The sequence below is a fragment of the Lutra lutra genome, chromosome 1 (genome assembly GCF_902655055.1).
Source record: "Lutra lutra chromosome 1, mLutLut1.2, whole genome shotgun sequence".
Taxonomy (NCBI): Eukaryota; Metazoa; Chordata; class Mammalia; order Carnivora; family Mustelidae; genus Lutra; species Lutra lutra.
This window is the reverse complement of record NC_062278.1, coordinates 216,342,919-216,369,309: the sequence shown is the minus strand read 5'-3', so window position 1 is coordinate 216,369,309 and position 26,391 is coordinate 216,342,919. Positions and strand designations below refer to the sequence as shown.

At 49.7% G+C, this 26,391-nt stretch overlaps 1 protein-coding gene across 2 annotated transcripts in view; it reads right to left on the bottom strand.

Annotated features, from left to right (window-relative positions):
- Positions 1–26,391, bottom strand: part of OLFM2 (olfactomedin 2) — a 59,032-nt gene that overhangs the window by 26,343 nt on the left and 6,298 nt on the right. The window contains exon 1 of one of the 2 annotated variants that reach the window (XM_047703234.1): positions 16,355–16,578. The exons of the other annotated variant lie outside the window; for it this stretch is intronic. Coding sequence (XP_047559190.1) covers positions 16,355–16,489 — 135 coding nt within the window. The 5' untranslated portion in view covers positions 16,490–16,578. Of the gene's footprint in view, positions 1–16,354; positions 16,579–26,391 lie in introns of those variants that run through there. 2 annotated transcript variants of the gene reach the window in all.

Below are 26,391 nucleotides of genomic sequence, written 5' to 3'. Positions count from 1 at the left end.
CAGATGCCCGGGCGTTATCCCCACCCCCATTTCCATTCCCTCATTGATTTTAACTTCTTGGTATTTTGTGTTCATGCATGGCTCTCCATTTTTTTTTTTTAAGTTTGATTGATTGATTGACTGATTGACTGATTTGACAGGGGGCAGAAAAGAGGGAGAGAGAATCTCAAGCAGGCTCCCTGCTGAGCATGAAGTCTGACACGGGGGCTCAATCCCACACCCCAATATCATGACCTGAGCTGAAATCAAGAGTCAGACACTCAACAGAGTGAGCCACTCAGGCACCCTGGTTCTCTATCTTTATCACCACTCAGTAGTCCAATTGAGTCCGAATGGTCTACTCTCATAGTTCAGAAAGTCTGTCTGGTCTACCCTGATAGACCTTTTCTTTTGCCTTTCTACTCTACAGATGAGAACCTCAGGGAACTTTCACAATGCGTATCTGATTATAACATCCTCCCAACCGAAACCTCATTAATAGATTCCCTTTTTCCTTAGGATACAGACAAAAGTCCTTAACACAACCATAAAGCCCTGCAGGTTTACCGTAACTTTACTTATCTCTGCTTTCATCCCATACAGTCCTTCCCCTCCAAGGTCTTCTTTAATCTGTCATACTGTCCACACTTTCTCTCACCCCAGAGCCTTTGCATAAGAAGTTCCCTCTGTCCAGAGCACCCTTTGCTCTTAGCTTCAGATCCCAGCTCTTGCTTTCTACACCTTTCCAAATTACATCAAATCCCTTTATTAGAAGCTCCTATAACACCATGGATCTTTTCCTGAAAGCTGTTATCACAGCTGCCATTTATACTTATTTGTGAATATTTGACCATTACCTGTCTCCCCATTTTGAAGGATGCCCCACGCACTCTGTCTGTCTGACTCACCTCTTCTCTCCTGTGATGTACATAGTAGGTCCTCACAAGTACTTGTTGAATAAATACATGGGTGGAAAAATGGCCCCACTGCTTTCAGGATGAAGTTTGAGTGTCTTCCCTGGCATTTAAGGCTCTCCATCACCTCAAGGACTGAGCTCTCAGTCTATGTAAAAGGTCAGGGCAGACACCAAAGGGCACAAGATGCCAAATAGAGAATAATAATTCAGCAGAAGCAGGGCATTGAAGACAAGGGATGATCAAGAGAATATAGGTCCCACTGAGAGGGGGGAAATCTTGTGGAGACACTGGTTTTCCATAGAGCACAGAAGGGGGTGCAGACCATCATCTCTTCCTGGCTATTAAGAGGCAGGATGACCTAGCTGTCATCTGGCCAGCTCTGGTCCCCACTTCTTTTAGAAATTCTCCATAGGGGGCATGTGGGTGGTTCAGTCGGTTAAGCATCTACCTTCAGCTCAGGTTAGGATCCCAGGGTCCTGGGATCAAGTTCCACATCGGGATCCCTGCTCAGCAGGGAGCCTGCTTCTCCCTCTCGTTCTGCCTGTCCCCCTGCTCGTACTCTCTCTCTCTCTCTCAAATAAATAAATAAAATCTTTTTTAAAAGGAAAGAAAGAAAAGAAATTCTCCTTGGGCCTCATGTTTCTCTCCAGCTACCATCCCATTCCTATGTTCCATTTTCTCACCCTCACATATGATCCATCAGCAAGTCCTGGTGGCTCTACTTCAAACATGTACCAAATCTGCCCACTGCTCACCATTCTGGATGCTTCTATCCTGGCACAGCCACAACTGGTTTTGCTTGGACTCCTGCAGTTACCTCCTCCCTCACCTCCCTGCTTCCACCCTCACTCCCTGAAACGCATTCCCTAACAAGGAAGTTAGAGGGATCTTCCAACAATGTGAGTCAGTCAGATCATGGCACTCTTCCCCACTGCAACTGGTCCAGCAACTTCTCATTGCACTTAGAATAAAAACCAACAACTCAGACTCCTGGGTGGCTCAGTCGGTTGGGCATCTGCCTCCGGCTCAGGTCGTGATCCCAGGACCAGGCAGAGCTCCGCTTGGGCTCTTTGCTCAGTGGGGAGTCTGCTTCTCCCTCTCCCTCTGACTCTCCCCCCCTGCTTGTGCACAGTCTCTCTCTCAAATAAATAAATAAAATCTTTTTTTTTAAGTTGCTAAGAAAGTGGATCTTCAGTTGTCACTACACACACATACACACACACACAGGTAATTATGTGATGGAGATGTTAACTAACCCTATTGTGGTAATCATTTCACAATATATATGTGTATCAAATCATGTCGTTGTACACCTTAAACTTGCACAATGTTAGATACCAGTTACATCTCAATGAAGATGGAAAAGCATGTCACCTCTCCAGAGAGCCTGCCCAGATGTCCTAACAAAACAAGCCTCCTGGCTACTTTATTCCCCATCTCCTTGTTGTCTTTACAGCGCTTATCTATCTGAAATGAACCTGTATATCTATTTGCTTACATGTTTAGTTTGTGTCCAGTATAAAATACACATTGCAAGACTGAAACAGATCCGTCATATTCACAGTTGTGTCTCAGCACCTACAATAGCACCTGCGACTCTCTAGTTTGTCCAATCAGCTTGTCCAGTGAATGAATGAATGCATGAGTAAATGATGGGTGCTATCACTGCCTCCCCACCCCCGCCCCAGGTCCCCTTCCAAGAGAAGGCTCCTACCTGTAAATCCCTACTGAGAAAGAGACCTCCATAACAACATGTTCCCTGGTACCCAAGGTATCCAGTCTCAGCGAACTGGACAAGTTCATTCCTGATACACATTGAAACAGGCAAATTCTCCATTCCAGGGAGATGGGTTTAGAACATGAAGGTCAAGGCAATTAAAAGATGTGGGATTGTGGCACTGAAGGGGATCAGGGGCTGCTGGGCTGAGGGGCACCCAGAGTGGAGGGGGATAGGAGAGTAGGGATTCATTCCTGAATCCAAAGCATCCCAACCTCTGCCACCATTCCTTGCCCAGGTTTAACTCTCGGCACAGTGCTACTACAGGATTATAACTTCTCCCCGTTACCACTAAAATGCAAGCTCCACGAGAGCAAGCGTCTTGTTTCTCTTTCTACCTGGTGCATAGTAGGTGTGCAGTAAGTATTTGCTACTGAATTGAAGTGAGTGTGTGAGCAACGGCTTTCCAAGGTCCTGGAGCCCTGGGTATTGGGTTTTGTGAGATTCCCTGCATTCCTTATCTAAAGCTCCTCTTAAGCCAGGCCATTTTAGGGGGCTTTCTATTCCAAACACATTCTGACACCCACCCAAACCGAGGCAGACAGACCAGACTGTGATGTTTAGAGGCAAATGAGAACAAAGAGGGATGTCAGGGAAGAACCAACCAACGAGAAAGGCTTTCAAGGACTGACTCTCTCAAGCGAGAGCAGGAGAGAGACAAAGCTGGAAGGCCTGAGGGACGCTGCGGTGGGTGCCAGGACAGGACAGTTGGGAGGATGAGAGAAAAGGCTGGAAAACTAGACACAAAGAACAAGGATCTCTTTGCATTTCAAGGAGAATATTCATAATGGTAATAATGATGCTACTCAGTGATAATTATGGTCCCTAACATTCACTGGGCTCTTCCTTGTGCCAAGCACTCCAACCATTTGCCAGCACTGGCCACCATAATTAGCTCTGATGGGAGGAGGGCATCAATAGGGGAGAATCTCAACTGAGACAGTCTGGTGAGTGAGGCTGGGCTCAGGACACTATATTCCTGGATGGTGTCACTGGGCCACCCAAGTCCCCATGTGACTTTGGATTTCCCCTCCCTGTTCTTCTGAAAAGGACCTGGGGATGCCAAGGCTGTTCCTATTGGCTTTGAGATCTCACTTTGCCAGGAATCCAAGAAACTGAGGGGAGGAGGAGAGCTTGGTCATTCACTTCTCAAAATAGTAGCATGTGGAGGGACACCTGGGTGGTTCAGTCAGTTAAGCATCTGCCTTCCACTTAGATTATGATCCTAGGGTCCTGGGATCAAGTCCCAAGTTGGGAATCCTTGCTAAGAGAGGAGCCTGCTTCTCCCTCTGCCTGCCATTGCCACTGCTGGTGCTCACTCTCTGACAAATAAATAAATAAAAATCTTAAATTTAAAAAAAAAAAAAGAGCGGGGCACCTGGGTGGCTCAGTGGGTTAAGCCTCTGCCTTCAGCTCAGATCATGATCTCAGGGTCCTGGGATCGAGCCCCATGTCAGGCTCTCTGCTCAGCAGGGAGCCTGCTTCCCCCCCCTTCTCTCTCTGCCTGTCTCTCTGTCTACTTGTGATCTCTGTCTGTCAAATAAATAAATAAAATCTTTTTTTTTTTTTTAAAGTAGCTTGTGGACACTGGGGCACACAGGAGTTCTGACTGTGTGGACATCTGTGTTTATCTACAGGCACCGGTGAGCATCTGTTTCTGGACGCACAGAACATCCAGGCTCATCTGTGACCAGCCATGTCTATAGGTGCACACTCGTGTAAACCCAGGCAAAGCCTGATGTGGCTCAGTGGACAAGTGCAAGTGTGTGTGTCTCACACTGTCGCCGACTGGCCACGAACATTCCCTTCACTCTGAAATGGTCATCAGCGTTCTATTCCCATATGCTCTGCGCACAATTCACAAGCCCCCATGTCAATCTGCACAATCGGTCTTCAAGTGTGCACAGACACGTTTGTGTCTCTCTGCCTTCTCCCTGAGCATCCGCGTCCCGTGTCCACGCGCGGCTCTAGATCTACGTCCGTAAATGCATGTTGCCTCTTCCCACAACCAGTTCCGCCACCATGTGCGATCACGCACGTGAATGCCTCCCTATAAGACACCCATGACCCTCTACGTGACCCCACATGCATGTCTCCCCAGAAGCCATGAACATGTCACAGATCTGCGTCCATCCAAGAACACCAGGTGAAACAGGTGAATTCACTGGAATTAAACTTTAAAGAAGAAGAGTCACGCTTTCACATGTATAATTCTCCATGTCCATCTGTGTCTACCTGCGAACATTCCCACCCTTCTCTCAGTAGGAACTGACATCTGTGCACATTCTGTCAGTGGCGCTCTTAGGTCTCCCTGAGTAACTCATTAGCATTGCAGTCAGTCCTGAAATATTCCCGCAGAATCTATGCTCTACTAATAAGCCTGATGTCCTGCTGAGGTCACATGGCACTTGCGAGGGCTAATGGAGCCAGCATCAGCCAGCAGGGTTGGGGAATCCTGGCCTCCTGGAAGAGCCAGAGAATGCACTCACCGTAATGAGCAAACTCTTCTTCCTTCTCACTGCACCAAGGCGTCCCAGCCACTGCCTGTTGAGATGTTTACAGCCCCCAAACCACCACGGAATTGCACAAAGGGGTGCATCTCCAGAGCTGTCATTGTACAGAAGACTGCATCACCCATTAGAGTGCTCCACTGAGGGCGACATCAACAGATAGGTCATTATACTGTGGGCTGCATTACCTTGTCGGGCATTACACCGAGGGCTACATCATCAAACCTGTCTTTATACATGAAGATGGGCTCATCATTTCGGTCGGAACACTGAGGGCCCCAATCCCAGGCTGGTGAGCATTATACTGAGAAGCTTTGTAGCCAGAAAATAAAACTCGAGAAGCAACTTTTTCCCTTTGCATTGATAACTCCTCTGAGTGAGGCTGAGAAGTAATCCTAAGGGAACCGGTAGGACCACAGCAGTAGGGGAACCAGGGATCCCGAAGCGATGCACTGGGGAAGGGAAGCTGCTGCGGACAGAGGAGCACACAGTACATAGAGGGCTAGAATTCAACCCTGCTGACCCAGCGATGCTGGAGGGGCTGGGGAAATTCCGAGTGTATAGCTGCAGGGCTGCCTGACTAGTTCCTCCTGGAAGCTATAGATACTGTCACGCCTCTGCTATTCCTGCCACCGAGGTCTGCAAGACATATCTTGTCCTGCCTTCGAGGACAGATGCCTCGCCTGCCAGTGCAGAGCTCCAGAGCACGGCATGTGAGCGTGCATGCTATGACAGGCCCCGTCATGAGCCACATCCTCTGCTGGGCTCCATGTGTCCTGTGGCACCCCGACACACTCAGGCGTGCTACGCTCAGACGTTCCCACGTGAGAGACACGCTCCACCCTGCTCCAACACGTCCCATGGGCTCAGACATGCCCAGCCGCCATCAGATTCTCCTTCTACAAAGGGGCATGCCTGCCCATGAAGACATGCCCTGACATGTTCAAACATGCTAGGACACATAACAGCATGCAGGCAGTCTCCAACAGACATCCATGTGCTCCAGCAGGCTCTGGGGAGCTGGCAGGTCTCCAGCCTCCGCCTGTGACCACCTTGCCCTTCCAGATGGATGGATGGGGCAGTGGGGAGAAGGCTGTTATAAATTAAACATTGAGACACCGCCTGAGCACGACTCCTGCTATCTACTCATTGGCTGGTTCTCTCCCAGGAGGCTGTGGGACCACAGGGTGGGGGAGAGGGCAGGAGAAGTGGCTCATTTAATTAATTAGTCCTAATTGAGATATCTTTGTAAATATCCCTTTATTGAAGGACACGAACCCATTGTTTCCTGGGAATTTGCTGTCTCCCTCTCTAGCCCCTGAGTATCGCAGAAATGACAAGAAAAGAAAGAGCAATCCAAAGAGCTGCTTGAACCCTAGCCATGCTTCTGACAATGACAGCAGCGCCGAGGGACAGGCAGGGAGGCTCGGAGAGACACGGAGATCCAGGCAGAACTGCAGGCGGAGAGACCGAAAGATATGGGCAGAGAGAGATCGGGAAACACAGGCCAGGAGACAGCACAGCAGGCAACAGGGGGGTCACACGATGCCAGCAGAGTCGGGATGCAGGCCCCAAAATGAGGGAAGAGGGAGAGGCCGCCAGAGACAGGAGGAGAAACTTTACAACAGGGAGACCAGAAGTGGGGACAGATGGACCACAGCTCCTCTGCCTTTTCCTGCCTCACCTGGTCTCCTCATCTCTTGGGCAAACTAGCCACTGCAGCAGCAGCAACAATGAAGCCTGATTCCTCTTTGGCCCCTGCTACTCTCCTCTTCTCTCTCCCTCCCCCAATCACCCCTGCAATCATCTCCCTTGTTCAAAATGAGCTTCTGCAGCTGCAGTCCAGACAGCTGTTCCATCTTGGAGCCAGTGCTGGGGCCTGATGGCTGGGTCCTAGAGGGAGGCCTTCCTACGTGGCAGCAGGGGAGGAGGAATGGGGGGTGGAGGAAAGGGGCTCACCTGGAGCTCAGGCGCCCACCCACACCTCACCGTGAGCTCCCATGAAAGCTTGGCTCTAATCCCCGGCACCCCTGGGGGTCCAGATATCCCAGGCCCCCTCTGGGGCCTTCATGGGCTCACACTGGTCTGGCTCATCCCGTCCCATTCACTGAATGCTGCCAACACCCACCACGGGTTGTGGCTCTATCCTGTCTCAAGAGCCCTCTCAGGTCTGAGAATTCCGGTTTCTCCCCGGACCCCTGTCAGAGTCCTGGACTGTGATACAGCAACTATGGTAACATAGAAACAGGATCCCAGAGACAGACAGACAGACAGACAGAGGATGATAGACAGACATAGACCTAGAGATAAGGATGGAACAGATATAGAGACAGAGACACCAAGAGGCAGAGATGACAGAATCAGAGACAGAAGGGACACAGAGAGGCAAAGACAGAGACACACAGAGAGGACTTAGGGACAGACAGAAACATAGAGAGAAGACAGAGAGTATGACAAAGAGAGGCAGACACTGAGACACAGGCAGACAGAGATAATCACCAACATTCACTTAACAAACATTTACTGAATGTCAACCATGTGTTGTAAATACACAGTTAAGACAGAGAGAGGGGAATATGGTTGAAACAAAAATGTGAGGAAAAGATGGAAACAGAGATTCAAAAGACAGAATTTAAAAACAGTGAAGTATCCAGGGTGAGGCAGAGAGAGACAAGATTGGGAACCAGCCTGCCCCCTGAGGTCTCCCCGTGGCAGCCTCTTCCCTCCCACACACAGAAAGACCCGAGCCCACATCAAACTCTCTTAAAGCGCCTGGGGCTCCCCCAGATGGCTGCTTTTCTTCCTCGCCCAGCTTTGTGGCTGCTCCCCACTGGTACTGCACAAAGAGGTGTCAGCCATCCAAAGTCAGAGGGGAGAAGGATGCTGGGGGCATGAAAGACACCAAGAAGCAGAAACCAGATCCTCCCTCTGGAAGAGAAAGACGACAGTTTTAGCCACACGCGAGTGGCCCTAAAGCCTAGACCACCTTCCCTTTGTGGCTGTCCATGGTGCTGACTGTAGAGACAAAGGCTGCACCTTAAGCCATTTCTTATGTTGGCATCAAACTCGGGGTGCACAAGGTCTAGGTAGTCAGGAACACCCTATGGGCTCAGGCCGCTACCTACCTCACCAGCTCCTCAGTCACACCACCTGCCATCACACCTCAACACCTTCCCATACCCTGTTCTCTCGGCCTCTCTCCCTCCACCTTACCAGCTCCGTCTCTGCCCAACTCTTCATATCTCAGGGCAAATGTCACCTCTTCAGGGAAGCCTTCCCTGACCGCCCCTTCCCAATCTCGGCTACATATCTTCTCCTCTGTGGCCCCTACCAAACTGTGATTATATAGCCATTTGCACAATTCCACATTCACTATGTCTCCCTATGAAGCTCTAAGAGGGAAGAGACAGTCTCCCTTTTCACTGCTCTATTTCCAGTCCCCAGCACAGGACTTGGCATATGGAGGGACTCAGTGATTGCGGGGTGGGAATGACTCTGCTCTCTGATGGCAAGACTACTCCATGCCTTGATGTGGGAAGTTGGCAAAGTGCACATCGTCAGACATCCGTTCAAACAGAGAAGGATTGAAAAACAAGGGCACATGAAAAGAAGCTTTAAGAAACAGATGCTTCTGGGTTGCCTGGGTGGCTCAAATTGGTTAAGCGTCCAACTCTTGATTTCAGCTCAGGTTATGGTCTCAGGGTTGGGAGACTGAGCCCCATGTTGAGCCCTACATCAGGCTCTGCATTCAGTGGGGAACCTGCTCAAGATTCTCTCTCTCTCCCCCTCTGCCCCTCCTCCTGCTCTCTCTCTCTCTCTCTCTCAAAATAAATAAATCTTTAAAAAGAAGGAAGGAAGAGAGAGAGGAAGGAAGGAAGGGAAGGAGGGAGGAGGGAGGAGGAAGGGAGGGAAGGGAGGGAGGACGGAAAGAGGGAAGGAAAGAAGGAAGGAAGGAAGGAAGGAAGGAAGGAAGGAAGGAAGGAAGGAAGGAGGGAAGAAAGGAAGGAAGGAAAACAGACACTTCTGGTTCATAGGAAAAGACTCAGAAATCACAGAAATACTCTTCAAAGTTCAGAGGTGCCGTCAGGAGGAAGAAGGGGAAGCAGTCTCATGGGGGCAGAAGGAACTGAGACCATTGAGGACACACCTACTGCCCTAAAGGAGAAAATCCCAGTAATAAACAAAAGGGACAAAGTGCTTGCATGGCACTTCTATTCTGTTGGTGGCAAATAATTACCAAGATGATTTCAGATAATTATGAGTGCTGGGCAGAAAATAGAACAGGTCCAAATAACAGTGTGGGGACATTCTAGCTGGGGTGGTCAAAGGAGGTCTCTTTGAGGAGGTGACATTTGAGTTGGGACCTGCGTGGTGAGAAGGAGCGGGCTAGAAGACATCCCCGAGGATGGCAGAGCAAATGCAAAGTTCCAGATGTGGCAGGAACAAGAGGAGGGATGGAAGAGTGGTCCAAGACCTGAGACTCAGGCAGGTAGGGTCTTGTAATAATAACAGCAATAATAATTAAAATTGTTAACCTTTATAGGCACCTTCCATGTGTCAGGTACACTAAGTACAGTGTTACATGGAACATTCTACCATTATCCCCATTTCATGGATAAAGAAACTGAGGCTTAGTAAGTTGGACAAGGGTCAGCAGTTTAGATTTCGTTCAAGTGAGGCAGGAAAAGTTCAAAGGAGGCAAATTTCACACTCACAATCTAGAAGGATTTTCTAACAACTAGAGATCTCTTTAAAAATGCAACAGGGAGGGGCACCTGGGTGGCACAGTCAGTTGAGGGCTGACTCTTGGCTTCAGCTCAGGTTGTGATCTTAGGGTCATGAGATCGAGCCCCGTGACAGGCTCCACATTCAGTGCAGTGTCTGCTTGAGATTCTCTCTCCCTGCCCCCCGCCCCTCCCACTCATGCTCACTCTCTTTCTCTAAAATAAGGAAATAAATCTTTTTTTAAAAAAGGCAACAGGCAACTTCATATTCCTTTTCTGCTCCAAACCCCTCCAAATCTCCCATCCTTTGACACTCAGAATGATGTGCAGGCTCTTCCAGCCAAATCCTTTCATGACACGGACCCCTGTGGCACCTCAGGCCACTCCCACACTCCTCCCAGCATAAAACATAGATCTCCAGGAACTCTGAACTGCTTGGTCTCTCTGTGCACACCAGGATGCCCCTTGCCTCTGAGTCTTTGTTCATTCTGTTCCTTCTTGCTCTGTCTTTGCCTGGCCAATTCCTTCTCAACTGTTAGACTTGGTGTGAGCACCATCACCTCCAGGAAACCTCAGCCGTACCCTGGCTAGTTTCAGTGTCCTCCTCTGCACCCCTATAACACTCCAGAAATATCCTTATTATCACACATACCATGTCACGTCACTGTTGAAAAGGCTACAATCTGGCTGAAGTCAGGGATGTTATTCATCTCTATGTCCCATAGTCCAGAACCCTTCCCGGTACAAAGTAGGTGCTCAATAAATGTTTCCTCCTGCTTTGAAGTGTTTGAGCAGAAGCTGGAAGTTCACAATTTAGGAGCAGGTAAATACGGTAGGTGGGGGCTCAAATCCACAGTATGCCTACTTTTCTCCACTCCCTTGGCCCCCACCTTGGTCCAGCCCCCATCATCACTCACCTGGACCAGCACAGTGGCCTCCTCCCTGGTCTTCTGGCTCCCACCCTCATACACCCGCCCCCCAGTCTGCCCTCCTCATAGGGGCCAGAGGGAAACTGAACATCTGAGCCAAGTCTTGTCCCTCTTCCGCTCAGAACCTTCCCTGGAATTCCACTTATTCACTCAACAAGTATTTACTGAGCACCTATTATTGCTAGGCCCTAAGCTAGGCACTAGGGCCACAACATTCAATTAAATTTTTAAAAAGCCCTGCCTTCGTGGAGCTGACATTATAGCGGGAGTGAACCAGGTAGCAGGATAAACAATGGACTGTCCAGAGTATCTTAGAAGGTTAAGACTGCAAGGAGGAATGGAAAGCATGAGCAGTTACAAGTTAAAACTAAAATCCCGGGGCGCCTGAGTGGCTCAGTCATTAAGCATCTGCCTTCAGCTCAGGTCATGATCCCAGGGTACTTGGATCAAGCCCTGCATTGGGCTCCCCGCTCGGTGGGAAGCCTGCTTCTCCCTCTCCCACTCCCCCTGCTTGTGTTCCCTCTCTCACCATGTGTGTGTGTGTGTCTCTCTCTGTCAAATAATAAATAAAATCTTTAAAAAAAATAAAAAATAACTAACATCCCTACAAGGTTGCCCCATCCCTGAACATGACACAGCTCCCCCCCCACCTCCCTGTCTTCATCTCCAACTGCTATCCCCCCTTTTCTCACTCTGCTTTGGCCACTGGTTTCCTCAGTTTTTCCAAAATTTCAGGCATGTTCCCACCTCAGGGCCTTTGCACTTGCTCTTCCCTCTGTTTGTAACTCTCTTCCTTTAGATACGAGCCCTCTCTCGCTTCCTTCAGATCTCTGGCCAAATGTCACCTGCTCAGAGGGGCCATTCAATCTAAAATAATCCCCCCTCACTCTCCACTCCCCTTACTCTGCTCTTATGCTTCTTCATAGTACATGCATCACCATCTAAAATATTATAGATTTATCTATATGGTTATTTATTTCTCCCTATCCCGGCTCTAGAATGTCAGCTCCCTGAGGACAAGGGTATCTGTCCGTTTTGTTCACTGTTTTGTCCCTGGCCCCTAGAATAGTTGACACGCATAAAGTATATGGTCGATAAGAATTTGTTGAATAAATGAGTGAATGAACAAGTGGAGATATGCTCCAAGAGAGCTCTTGTTAATTCAGATGAGAGGGGGAGGGATCAGCAGTGTAGGGTGTTGTTTAGGGCTGTTCACAAGGATCTGACCGCCCCTCTCTCTGTTCAGGTCAAGGTAGGACCACACTTCTCACCCTCTTTGAGGTTAGGCATGCCATGTGGCTTGTGCGGACCAAGGAAATGTGACAAAGTAACATTCCAGGGTAGAGCCTTAGGAACGGAGGCAGGATTTGCTGTGCCTCTCCCTTTTCTGTTTCAATGATCATTCCCCACACAGCCTCCATCCTCCTGGGTCCCTGAATGACTACTATGGATAAAGTTCTCCAGCCAACAATGGATATAAAGTACAAGGGAGAAACGAACCTGTGTTGTGTTAAACCACATGGTACCTTGTGTACCTTGACCTCTCTTGACTGATATGGAGTCTCTGGTGCCTTCCACCCCAACCCATACCTCCACCCCGCCCCCCCAGGAAACTGTCAAGAAAAGACATGGAATCTGCACATAGCTGCTCAGACCCTCCCCCCCATTCCTCCCATGAGGAAAAGGGTCCTCCGAAATGGAATACCTCTTGTTCATCTCCCCTTCCTTTTTCTAGCCCTTAAGGAAGGGTGAGTGGATGGGCAAGGGCATAACGTATAAGATGCAGGTAATTCTCCTCGGTCGCTGTAATGACAGCAGCCACTGGCAAGGGGCTGACAGCTTTTAGTCTGGTTCTGGATTTATGACACCCAGGTGAAGAGCCATTCCGCCAAGGGCTCCCACCCCACAGGGATGGTTTATGGCTGAGTGCTGGCCAAAGGTAGAAGCGGTGGAAGCTTCTTCCCCATTCCTTCCCAGAGACGGCCCGTAATAGCATTCTTAGAATCTCTTAGAATGCTAAGCTGCTTCTCTAGATTGAATCAGGGAGGGAAATCCTGAGACAAGAATGTCCAGAGGGTCTGGGCTCACCCCCACCTCAGCACTGAGCCCCTTTATTAAGTCAAACACCAGCATCCAATCTTCTGCCTTATGACTGGAAATTCTTGCTACATGGGTCCCTAAACCCCTCCGTTAACCCATATTGGTGGACTAGACTCTTCTACAACTCCTTACTGAGCACCTCAGATATGCCTAATAATTTCCATTTGTTCTCCCCAACCCTTGGAAGATGCATTCTTTTTTTTTTTTTAGCATTTTATTTTTAAGTCTTCTCTACACCCAACATGGGGCTCGAACTCACAACCCCGCGATCAAGAGTCATGCTCCACTGAGCGAGCCGGCCAGGAGCCCCAGGAGGGCAGATTCTTGATTTAGACACTTGACAGATATTTCTTCTGTGCCTACTATGTGCTTGGCTATCACAGCAAACAAAGCAATTCCTTCTTACTGAACACCTACTATGCTCCTGGCCATTTGCTTCCATTTGAAGGTGGGATCCATAAAACTTTATGAAGATCTGATTGTTGTTTCAGTCACTTGACAAATATTTATTGTAGCCTCCCTATGCGTCAGGTCTTAGGGTTTAGTAACGAGCAAAGCACAGGAGTCCTCTGTGGTTTCTCATGGATCCCATAGTCTAATAGGGACTCTAAACTCTCCTTGACTAATGAAGATAATGAATCTTAGAGAGATTAAATAACTCCCCCACAGGCATACTGCTAGTAAAGTGCAGGGCCAGGATTCAAATCCGGATATGTATGACTTAGAGCCCTATCACTAACTGAGCATCTACTATGTCAGGCACTGAGCTGGAGATTTTAAGCATAAACATGCTTGACACAGAGGAGGCAAATCAATAGTTTTGCTGAATAAACAAAATAGATGGAATGATGGGTATATAGAGGACAGATGAAGAGATGGCTGGATGATGGATGGAGAGAGGGATGACTGAATACACGGACAGAGATGGATGGATGGAGGGATGGATGCAAGGAAGGAGAGATGGAGAGACAGATGATGGATAATGGCTGGCTGAAGAGACAGGTGGATGGAGAGATGTATGGGGGGATAAAGAGATGGACAGATGGATAGATGATGGGTGGATGGGTGGGTGGGTGGGGAGCTGAGCTATGATCTGTTATCCACAAGAGTTCCGTGAGGTAGGAGTTATCATCCCATTTTATATATGAAGAAACCACAGCTCAGAATCATGAACTCACTGGTGCCAAGAGTCAAGAACAAGTCATAGAGCAAGATGGGGGAGAGTGGGTTCCAACCTTAGTCTACCAGACTCCCAAAACCCTTTCTAGAGCACTATCATCGCAGTTCCCCTTCAGGTCCTATCCTAAGTCTCCTGGCATCTCACTCTAGAGAGCCTTATGCAAGGCTCAGTGGGACTGAGGGACGGGGTGGGGATCAGGGATGAGAGTAATACTTTCAGATGGTAACTTCATGGAAGCACTAGATTGTGGTCCTATTAGCTATAGATAGGTCAGAATGAAGACCAGTTCTATTTGGGTACACATACATGTACACACACTTACAGAAAACACATGGTTCACACAGGAATCTGCTCACATGCATACAAGGTAGGTACATACACCATTCATACATACACACATATGCACACCCTTCTAAAGACACATGTCTACACTTACATGCACACACACACATACATATTAGCACAGACAAAATCATAACTCAGAGACATACTCTCCCACACTTATGCACACTTTCCTCACACACCATATGCTAGACATATTACACGCACACATTTACACAGACTCACACTCCGTGAGAGTGAGGGAGGGGAAAGCGGCTTCCGACTTCAATGAGACCCATCTCTTTTCCCCCTCAGAAGGCAAGAGCAAGAAGGCTGTCACAAATCCCTACATGCACATGCAATCGTGGAACACATGCAAACCCACAGTCAGGGACACAGAACTGCAGACACACACTTAGACACATCCACATCCAGACACACTCAGGGACACACAATGAGGGACACGTTCATCCTGGGACACACCTTCACACACAGGAAGACACACCTGGACCCTCACGTTGGCAAAGCTCCTAAACTTTCTCCCTTGATTCCCACCCAACCCTATTCACACACCGAAACTCATGCCTAAATAAACACACCAGGATATACTTGAATCATATCACGGGATGTGATAGATACAAAGAAAGACATTGTTTCACACATTAGCTTCAAGTCTGAGAATTTGGACTGAAAGCCCTCACCAGTGCCAAGCCCGATATCATTTCACCCCAGGGGTGGGACAAAGCCTGGGCACAGTGTTTGGCGCCACCAACAACCCCCCCTCCAACTTGCCTTCAACCCTTGGGAGCAAAGACTTCTTTTCCTTTCAGCAAGGAGAAAGAAAGAAGTGGGGGGGGTTGCCGCTGGGGGCTGAACCCGGGAGCTGGTGAAGTTAGGGAAATACTGGGCAGGAGAGGGAGCTCCATGCATCCCAGTTCCACCTACTGGGAGGAGTCCCACAAACAGACTGAAGAGGGGAAAAGATGGGAGGGGGAGGCCATATCTGGAGGACTCCGAGGTAAGTTTGCAGTAGAGGGTGCCTTCTCCCCTCTCCCCAGGACACCAGAAATACTGTTACTGATCACCACTGAATCTCCCTGCCCCTTCCCCAAAAAAACCTCTGTGGCAAGAGAAGCTGGAGGATGAAGGTGATGGAGGAGGACAGGATGGGCTAAGGGAAGGGGCAATCCTGTGCTTCTGGGGGCTGTGCCAGCCCTTGCCCCTACCCCAGTCTTGAGAGCCATCTGCCTCCTAGAGAGAGCGAGTTCTGGGAATAAATATTCCGCACATGGTGAAGCAGATAACCAGGAAGGAGATGCTGCGGTGGGGGTGGGGGGTGCAGGGGAGAGAAAAAGACAAACTAAAAGAGACACAAAGTCAGAGACAGAGCAAAAGAGATAGAGACAAAGACAGGGAGAGACAGAGAGAAGCAAACCAGAGGAGAAAGAATAGATAGAGACTGAGAGAAAAAGACAGAAAGGGAGACGGGACGACTCAGAAACAGGCAGCAATCCTGAAGGTGGAGACACTCGGAGACCCCGTGGTTCCCCCATTCAGAGGCAAGGTCCCTCTCAGCCTGCCGAATCTACCCTCCCGCTCCGCCCCACTCGGCCGGACCCGGCTCAGTTGCGCAGCCCTTGCCGCCTGCGCGGGGAGCGGAGCGAGCCTAGTACGTTGTTGCCACTCGGACTCTGCTCACTAATAATGAGAAGCAGTAATAATAATAACAAGAATAAACGGCGCGGGGTGGGGGACTCGGGGTCTCGGGGCTCCTCCGCATCCAGCCCCCAGCCCCGGGAGGGCGCCCCCAGGCCGGGGGCTCAGGGAAGCTGGGGGGCGAGGGCCCCCGGGGGCTGCGGCGGCGCCGGCGCGGGCACCACGCCCCCCGGGAGTGCCCCCCGCGCGGCGGCCACTCACGATTTTCTCGGAGGCGCCCGCGCGGGACACGGTGCCGTTGAGCCCCACGAGCGAGGGCAGCGTCTGCGACATCCAGTTGGTGACCATGGCCATGGTGCTCAGCACGGCCCCGATCTTGAGCAGCGGCACCGACATCGCGCCCCCGCCTCATGCCCCGCGGCCGCCCGCCGCGCGTCCCTTCTCCGGCCCGCCGCCTGGCGCTCGGTCCCTCGCCACCCAGCCGCCCCGGGGGCGCGAGCGCGAGCTGGGGGCCGGGGCCGGGGCCGGCCGGGGGGCTCGCGGACGCGGGCTGCGGCTCGGCGCGCCTGGCGGGCTCCGCTTATAAAGCGCCGGCTCGGCCCCCCACCCCCTCCCGCGCCTCCGCGCCGGGCACTTCCAGCCGCCGTGACGTCACGGCTCCGGCCCGGAGCCCGGCGGGGGCGGGGGGCGCCCAGACTGCCCCCCCCCCCCCAGGCCCCGGCGCCGCCCCGCCGGGACCGCCCCCCCCCCGGGTGAAGGCCCCCTGCGGCGGTGTTCCCCCCCCCCCACCTGCCCCACCCCCACCGCCGCGGCATTCCCAGCCCCGCCCCCCCATCGGTGTTCCCGCCCCTCCCCAGCCCCCGGCACTCCCGGGCCACCCTCCGCGCACAGTCCCTTTCGGAGCCCTCGGTGCTCGACCGCCCCCCACCAACCCTTGGGTTCAGTGGGCAGCTGCCCCACGCGGACCACCCGAAGCTGGCAGGGGCCCGGAGTCGCAAGCCCCCACCCTCCTACGGTTAGAACACCGACCCGGCTCTCTGGAATCCGGGAGCGCAGGCGTCGCGGGCCGTGGGGGCGAGACCCGTGCGCGCCCCTGAACCGGGCAGCACAGGGTCTCCTTTCCCTAGGGGAAGGGGCTTCCCCGGTTCCACTCTGGGAACCCCTCGGTGTATTCGGGACCAGGGAAGCCCAGAGTGGTAGGTCTAGAGCCAGTAGACGCGACCGCTTGGATGACGGTGCGGCAGTGGGGGGTCACCCGGGCAGCCCGGAGGATTTCCCACTACACCGAGGGGCGCATCGTAATCGGGGGCGGCTGAGACGGAGGAGCCAGCCTTTTGCAGACTAGTCCCAGGCGGGTCTCCACTCACAACTGGAACTTGGGGTGGGGGCGGGAAACTGACACTTGGGACCTTCCTCCGGTCCCCAGGGCTCGGGGGTCAGCCCCTTCCACTCGGAGGGAGTGCAGAGCGGTCCTCCACCCACCCACGCACCAGCCGGCGGCGGGGGCGGCAAGGCGGCCGGGAGGAGCACCCGGCGGGTTTTAATTTCCTCTGTTTTCCCTGCACTCACGCCCCCTCCCGGCGTCCCCGCATCACCTCGCGCTGCCGCCCCGGCCGCCGCCGCCGTCGCCCGCAGCCCGCGGCCGCCGCCGTCTGGAGGCAGCGATGACTCAGGCCTTTCCGGGCGGTGGCCGCTAGCCGAGGGCTCGCCGAGGGAGAAGCACTGAACACGGTGGTAGGGGTCTTGAACTGCCCTTTTTTCTGAGCTTAACTCCGAGGCAGGTGCCGAGCCCTGGTGACCCCCAGGTCACCTCCGCCTCAGTTTCCTCATCTGCAATGTGGGTGGTTGTGAGGACCCATGTAAAGGGCTCAGCTGTCCTGAGAATCAAATTAAAGATATACTGAACATCTACTATGTGCAAGGAACTGCGAACAACAGATAAAAATGCCTTTGTGGAGCTGAACATTGTATGGGGCAAGGTAGATAAGAGGTAGAAGGGGGAGGAGGAAGAAAAAGTAAAATAGGTAGGCTAAGGGGAGGAAGGGGCATCCAGACAAAACAGGAGAGTAAACTTTAGTCAGGATGGTTGGAGAGTGATATTTGGGCAGAGACCTGTAAAACTTAAGGGAGGAGGCCATTTGGGTATCTGAGGGAAGAGTTACAAAGAGAACAGCAAGTGCAAAGGCCCTGAGGCACTAAGATAACTTCAAGGAAAGGCCAGTGTGATTGGAGCAGAGTGAGCTGGGAGAGCATGTGTGTGTGTCTAGCAGAGTGGGTGCTGTGCTTGTAAAGTACTTTGCAGTGTGTCTGGGCCGTGCTAAGCATTTTATAAGTAGCAGCTGCCTTTGTTATTATTTGCAACTGATGATAAACTTTAAAAAATGAGATGTGTCCTACCTCCTTTCACTACAGCTTGCATTTACAAGTGCTGAACACTTAGCAAATGTGCTGGCTGAGCCCCAGTTGCAACCTCCCGGGAAAAGTACAGCAACATCCCTATTTGCAGGTGAGGAAACTGGGCTTGAAGAGAGGGGACCAACTTGAGGCAACGCAGCAGGTAAACAGGGGCTCAAGATTTTAACCCAGGCCTGTCTGATTTCAGACTCCAAAACCACTGGGCTCCAAGGTCTCCCCACCTAGAGAATTTGGAACCCACTGACATTCTCTCACTCACCATTGGTGCTGTGGGAACATGCCCTATAGCTCTTCCCATCAGGCTCTTCCAGGGAGTGGTCTACCCTCACAGCTGCTTTTGCTGTCTCTACTGCCTCACCTCCTGCCTCCTTGAATGCTCCCAGACTCCTCTCACCAAAGGCAGTAGCGAACTTCCAACCTGCCCATCCCACAGCCTCACATGAGCCCTTATGTAGTTATCCCCTAGGTTAGTCTTCATGAGTCATTCCCTCTTCCTTTTTTCTTTCTTTTTTTTTTTTAAGATTTTTATTTATTTGACAGAGGGAGAGAGATCACAAGTAGGCAGAGCAGCAGGCAGAGAGAGGAGGGGAAGCAGGCTCCCCGCCGAGCAGAAAGCCAGATGTGGGGCTTGATCCCAGGACGCTGAGATCATGACCCAGGCTGAAGGCAGAGGCTTAACCCACTGAGCCACCCAGGCACCCCTCATTCCCTCTTTCTTGAAAGTAATTTCTCTTTTGACTTCACAAACACCTTATCATTTCCTAGTTCCACTCTCCCCTCTCTGGCTGCATCATCACTATCTCCTGTCTTTTCCCTAAATGTCTATGTCTCCCAGGGTTTTGTCCTGGGTCCCCACTCATCTCATTCTGTGTAGTGTGCCTGGACCATCACACCCACTTCCAAAGTTTTGGTTCTGTCTGGCACACTCCCACCTCAGGACCTTTGTACTTGCTGTGCATTGCTGTCCACTCTACCCAGAACACTTTTTTTTAAGATTTAATTAATTTACTTGAGAGAGAGCGCATGCATACGAGTGGGGAGGGGGCTGCAGAGGGAGAGAGAGAGAGAATCTTCAAGCCAACTCCCCACAGAACTCAGAGACTGACACAGGGCTACAGCCAAGCACCCTGCAATCATGCCCTGAGCCAAAACCAAGAGCCAGATGCTTAACTGACTGAGCCACCCAGGTGCCCCCCAGAACTATTACCACAGAAACAGATATTTAGCTGTTCCTTTATTTATATCTCTGCTTTATCATTGTGTAGGTCAGAGGCATGCCCTACCTTTCTCCAGAAAACTACATTTCCCAGGTTTCCTTATACACTGGCTTCCTGTTGGGCTTATCCAATGGGAGGCACTGGAAGGAGACTGGAGTGTGGAAGGAAGGGAGAATCCAGGGTATTTCTCCCTGCTCGTTCTGCTTGGGGTTGTGGTGCTTTCCAGTGGTGGCTACATCCCCCACCATGGTCCCAGCTCCCACAGAAGAGCCCCCTTCTCATCACAACACCCATCTGTAAGGTCCCTCAAGCAGTTCTGTACTCTGGTCTGTTGATGGACTCCCTGATCAACCCCACAGTTTGGCTTCTCAAGTCTTCCATCTTACACTTAACCAATTCCCTGTATTAAATTCCCTCTCCTTGAAACACCTAGAGTGGTTTGTTTCCCCAGCTGAAGTCTGAGTGATATGGCCATCATGTCTGAAGGACCTTCCCTGACCACTTCATTGACGATAACAGCCCCCACCACACTCTGTCCCTTACACTTCTTTATTTTCTTACACAGCATTTATCCCCATGTGACATGATTTTTATTTGTTTATGGTCTGTCTCCTCCACCAGACTTTCAATTTCACAAGGGTACCTACATAGCCATATTTTTCACAACTGAAACCCCAGGGCTTAGAATAGTGCTTGGCACATAGTAGGTGCTCAAAAAAACTGTTGTTGATTGACTGACTAAATGAATCTATAGCTAAGGCTCCCAAAGGTATATCTACAGCTCAGATCTTCAGCTGGAGTTCAGACCCTCTACCCATCTGCTTCTTGAACATTCTCACCTGTGTTTCACAGGACCATAACACATGACGCCCACCAGAACAACCTCAGTCAGAAAGAGGGGCAGTGCTGCTGATGATGTAGAGATATGGGAACCTGTGGTTACGGAGAATATAAAATGTTGCAACCACTTTGAGAAACAATCTAACCCTTTCCTAAACAGTTAAACAGGGGTGCCTGGGGGGCTCAGTCGGTTGAGCATTGGACTCTTGGTTTTGGGTCAAGTCATGGTCTCAGGGTCATGAGCTCAGCGTGGAGTCCGCTTGAGATTCTTTCCCTCTTTCCTTCTTCCTCCTCCCTCCCCCACCAAGCCCCTGCTTGCACTCCCTAAAATAAATAAATAAATAATCTTTTTTTAAAAAGAAAGTTAAACAGAAATTTACCACAAGACCCAACAATACCATATACCTGAGAGAAATAAGTCCATTCCAAGACTTGTATGTGTATATTCGTGCCAACATTTTTCATCATGAAGGAGACCATCCAAACGCCCATCAAGTAGCAAATGGATAAACAAACTGTGGTACATCCATACAGGAAACGTCACTCAGCAATAAAAAGAAACAAAGAACAAACATGTGCTACAACATGGACAAATCTTGAGAGTATTTCACCACGTGAAAGAAACCAAATACAAAAGGCCACATTTTGGGGCACCTGGGTGGCTCAGTCAGTTAAGGATCTACCTTCAGCTCAGGTCATGATCCCAGGGTCCTGGGTTCAAGCCCCACATTGGGCTCCCTGCTCAGGGGGGAGTCTGTTTCTCCCTCTCCCTCACCCTCTGCCCCTCCTCTGGCTCTTGCGCTCTCTCTCTCTCTCTCAAATAAATAAAATCTTAAAAAAAAAAAAAAAAAAAAGGTTGGGGCACCTGGGTGGGTCAGTGGGTTAAAGCCTCTGGCTTTGGCTTGGGTCATGATCCCAGGGTCCTGGGATCAAGCCCATGTCGGGCTCTCTGCTCAGCAGGGAGCCTGTTTCCCCCTCTTTCTCTGCCTGCCTCTCTGCCTACTTATGATCTCTCTCTCTCTCTCTGTGAAATAAATAAATAAAACCTTAAAAAAAAAAAGGCCACATTTTGTATGATTCCATCTACACAAAATGTCCAGAAAAGACAAACCAATAGAGATAGAAATTAGATTAGTGATTGCCTGGAACTAAGGGTGGGTGTGGGGATGGACTGCAAATGGGTATGAGGGATCTTCTGGGAGTGATGGAATGTCCTAAAACTGGACTGGGGTGATATTTGAACAACTCTGAAATTTTACTAAAAAGTCACTGAATTGCACACTTAAACAGGTAGATTTTATGGCATGTAAATTACACCTCCAGAAAACTGTTCAGGGGGAGCATTCTTAAATTGTCCCTTTGGGCCCCCTCCCCTGATGTGCCCTGCAATTGCACTGATGTGAGGAGTCCTTAAATTTTGTGCCCCTGTTTCCTTGCTTGCTCCCCCATGGTCCTGGCCCAGATGTAACCTCAGTTAGAAACTATGGACGGTGCCCCCATATCCTTCCTTCTCCTTCCCTACTCCATTCAAACCAATGCTCACTGATCTTGATGCAGAAATGTCTCCAGAAACTATCCTTCCTCCCTCTCTCTCTCTATCTCTCTCCTTTTCTCTTTCTCTCTCTATATATATATAAGATTTATTTTTTTATTTTACAGAGGTGGGGAGGGGAATAGGGTGAGAAAGTCTTAAGCAGACTCCATGCTGAACTTGGAGCCCGACACAGGGCTTGATCTCACAACCCTGAGATCACATACTGAGACGAAACCGAGTGTGATGCTTAACCGACTGTGCCCTCCCAAGGAACCCCTGATATTTATTTATTTAAGTCATCTCTACACCCAATGTGGGGCTCAAACTCATGACCCTGAGATCAAGAGTCACATGCTCCTCCAACTGAGCCAGACAGGCACCCCAAGAATATATCCCTTCTTCCCCATCACCACCATCACTCTAAGCACTGTGGTGGGGAGTGCCTTAGGTTGAATGTTTGTGGCCCACCCCCCCCCCAATTCCTATGTTGAGACCTAATCCCATAATGTGATGGTATTTGGAAATGAGGCCTTTGGGAGGTGATTAGGTCATGACTGTGGCTGAACGGATTAGTGTCCTTAAGAAAGAGAGCTCCAGAGAGCTCTGTCTCCTTTCCACCATATAAGAAAACAGAGAGAAAACACCCAATCTGCCAGCACTTTGATCTTGGACTTCCCAGCCTCCAGAACTGTGGGAAATACATCTTTGTTGTTTATGAGTCACTCAATCCATGGTATTCTGTTAGAGCAAACTGAATGCACCAGGACCAGGAGCCACGTCAAGAAATGTTTCTCCCCTGACCTGAAAATTCTCCGGAGGGAACAAGTTGACAACTGTCGGAAATAATAACCATGGTTGCTAAGGTTTACGGAGTACGAATCCCATGCTAGGTATCATGGGCAGCAATGTACATGCAATAACTCACTTTGCCCTCAGAGGTAGATAGGACTACAATTCCTATTTTTAAAATGAGGAAACAGGGACGCCTGGGTGGTTCAGTCATTAAGCAGCTGCCTTCGGCTCAGGGCATGGTCCCAGGGTCCTAAGATTGAACCCCGCATCAGGCTCCCTGCTCGGCGGGAAGCCTGTTTCTCCCTCTGCCCGCTCCCCCTGCTTGTATTCCCCCTCTCACTGTCTCTCTCTCTATGTCAAATAAATAAAATAAAACCTTAAAAATAATAAAATAAAATGAGGAAACAGAGGCACACAGATGCTAAGAGATTTCCTGAAGCCACCCAGGACACAATCCCAGACGGTCAGGCTCCCAAGTCTACATGACGCTTGGTCAACTAGGTCTATTCACAGGGGAAAGAAAAAATGTTGATCCCTACCTCATATCCTATGCAAAGATCAATTCCAAATGGATTGTGTATCTAAAAGTGAAAGTCAAACAATAAATCTTTTAGAAGAAAATACAGAAGAACATCTTCATTACTCTGAGGGTAGGCAAAGATTTCTAAAACCGGACACTAACAAGCACTAACCTTAAAAGGGGACAAATATTATCTGAACTACATTAAAATTAAGAAGTCCTATTGATCAAAGACTCCATTAAGAGAATGAAAAGACAAGCCACAGAGTGGGAGAGTTGTCTGCAATCCTTACGTCCGACAGAGACTCATATCTTATTTAATCTCTATGAGGTCTGTATAGATAAATACAGATCCATATCTAAAATCTGGATACACAGGGACACATAGATTCCTACAAATCAGTAAGAAAAAGGTAGGCAGTGGAATAGAGCATTTCACAAAAGGGAACACTGAGTGGTCCATAAACATGTGAAAAGGTATTTAATATTAATCATCAGGAAATGTAAATTAAATCCAAAACATGTTACCGCTCCACAACCACCGGAACAGCTAAAGGAGAAAGGAAAGACACCACCGAGTGCTTGGGACGATGCGAAGCAGCTGGATCGCTCAAATCCTAAGAGTAAATGGAAAGACTGAAGAGTCTTTGAGACTTTGGAGGAATGGCAGCATTTCCTAAAGCTCCATATATTCCTCCCTATAGCTCGGCATTCTGCTCCTTGATGTATACAGTGGAGTCTCATTATTTGCGGATTCCCTACTGGCAGACTCACCAACATGCTACGATTTATGTGTAACCCCAAAATCAACACTCATGGGGATTTTGTGGTCATTCATGGACATGCATATCCGGGCACCAAAAAAAAAAAAAAAAAAAAAAAATAGAGTCACCAACCCGCAGGCTCCCAACTAAAGTCCAACACAGCCATACTCTGCCTTCTTGCTTCAGCTCTTAAAACTGCAAACAAGCATTTTTTTAAAAAGATTTTATTTATTTATTTGACAGACAGAGATCACAAGTAGGCAGAGAGGCAGGCAGAGAGAGAGGAGGAAGCAGGCTCCCCACTAGGCAGAGAGCCTGATGTGGGGCTCGATCCCAGAACCCTGGGATCATGACCTGAGCCGATGGCAGAGGCTTTAACCCACTGAACCACCCAGGCACCCCAACAAGCATTTTTTTCACTGATTATTTGGTGCCAAGGTTTTCACTTTTTTAGTGTACTTTTCATTATCATTGGTGATTTCACTATTTCTTTTAAGATTTTTATTTATTTATTTGAGAGAGAGAGGGAGAGAGCATGAGAGCGGGGAGGGTAGAAGGGAGAAGCAGACTCCCTGGTGTGCAGAGAGCCCGATGGGGACTTGATACTGGGACTCCAGAATCATGACCTGAGCCAAAGGCATCGCTTAACCAACTGGGCCACCCAGGTGCCCAGTGACTTCACTATTTTAAGTGGCCACCAAGCACAGTGCTAACTGCTCTGTCGTGTTACAAAGTGCACACAAGCTGTGACATGTCTTTGGAGAAAACACATCTTGTCGATAAGCTTCGTTCAGGCTTGAGTTATAATGCCTTTGGCCATGAGTCTGATGTTAATCAACCAACAGTACATATTAAATAAGGTGTTTTTTAAGCAGAAACATACATAAAACTAGGTGGCATCCTATTTGGTCAACAAAAAACGCAACCAGAGGTTTACAGAACTCTAACCCTGCTTCAATCCCACGCCGTCAGTTGGTACTCACGAAAACCCAACAGAAATGCAAACAGGCATTTGCTGAAGACGGAGTGTCAGAATATTTATACCAGCACTGTCTGTGTCAGCCGCAAACTTTACCAACCCAAATGCCCAGAAAGAGTATAACGAATATATCACGGTAGAGTCACACAATGGAATGCCATAAAGTGGTGACAACAGGCAAAGACCACAAAACGGTAATATGGAGGCATCTTACAAACATAATGCTAAGTAAGACCAGCTGGGTCCCCAAAACAACATACCCCCTGACTTCACGAAGTTACAAAGCTGGCCCAACCCGTGCATGGTGAGAGATGTTAGCTTAGAGCTAACTCATGGGGAGCAGGTGGTAACTAGAGGGGGCACGAGGGGGCCTTCTGGATATTTGAAAAATTCTGTTTCTTTACCGGGGACTGGTAACACCATGTCACTTCAAGACAATTTCTCAAGCTGCACCTTTATGATCTGCACACTTCTTGGTAGATAGGTTTCACGTCAAGAAGAAAATTGACTCGATATATGAATTCAGGCATAAGTTCCTTCCCTGTTTGATGTGCAGCAGGTAAAAACGATGGAACTTTCCAGTAGAAAAGCTAAGAAACACAAACCCAAAAGAAAACAAAAACAAAACACAAAGCAAGCGAAACTAAGTGTCCTCTGCAAGAAGCCCTGTGGCCTCCTTTATTCACACATAAGGAAGACGTGAATTCATGTCCACACACACACACACACACACACACAACTTCACGTGCCTCAGAACACAAATGGCGTTACTCTCCTGGCCCGTGCCTGCTTTCCACGTTTTGCTTGGCGACAGCAAGTGTTTGGAACTGGTGTTGAAACTTGTCTCGCTTTTGTCTCCCTGAAAGTCTCAGAGCCCCACACCCCTCCTGTCATCTCTGCTTTCCTGCCTGGTTCAGAATTCCAGGGGGAGGCTGGGAAAGAGACAGTTGTCCTTGTTAAGGATCCCAGACAGAGGTTCGAACAGAGACGTTCGCTCCTTCCATGCCCCAAATGTTAGTCCTGCTAGGCCACCGGCTGCCACCAATTTGCCCCAGGACTGCCAGCTCCTGTGGTAATCCTGTCTTTTTGCCTTCACTCTCCCAACTGCAATGTCTTTCCATGTTATAGCCAGAGGCTCTGGCCCTCACTCAAATCCAACCAGGTCTCATTCCGGGCTTTAAAATCTCTTACTAGGGCGCCTGGGTGGCTCAGTGGGTTAAGCCTCTGCCTTCGGCTC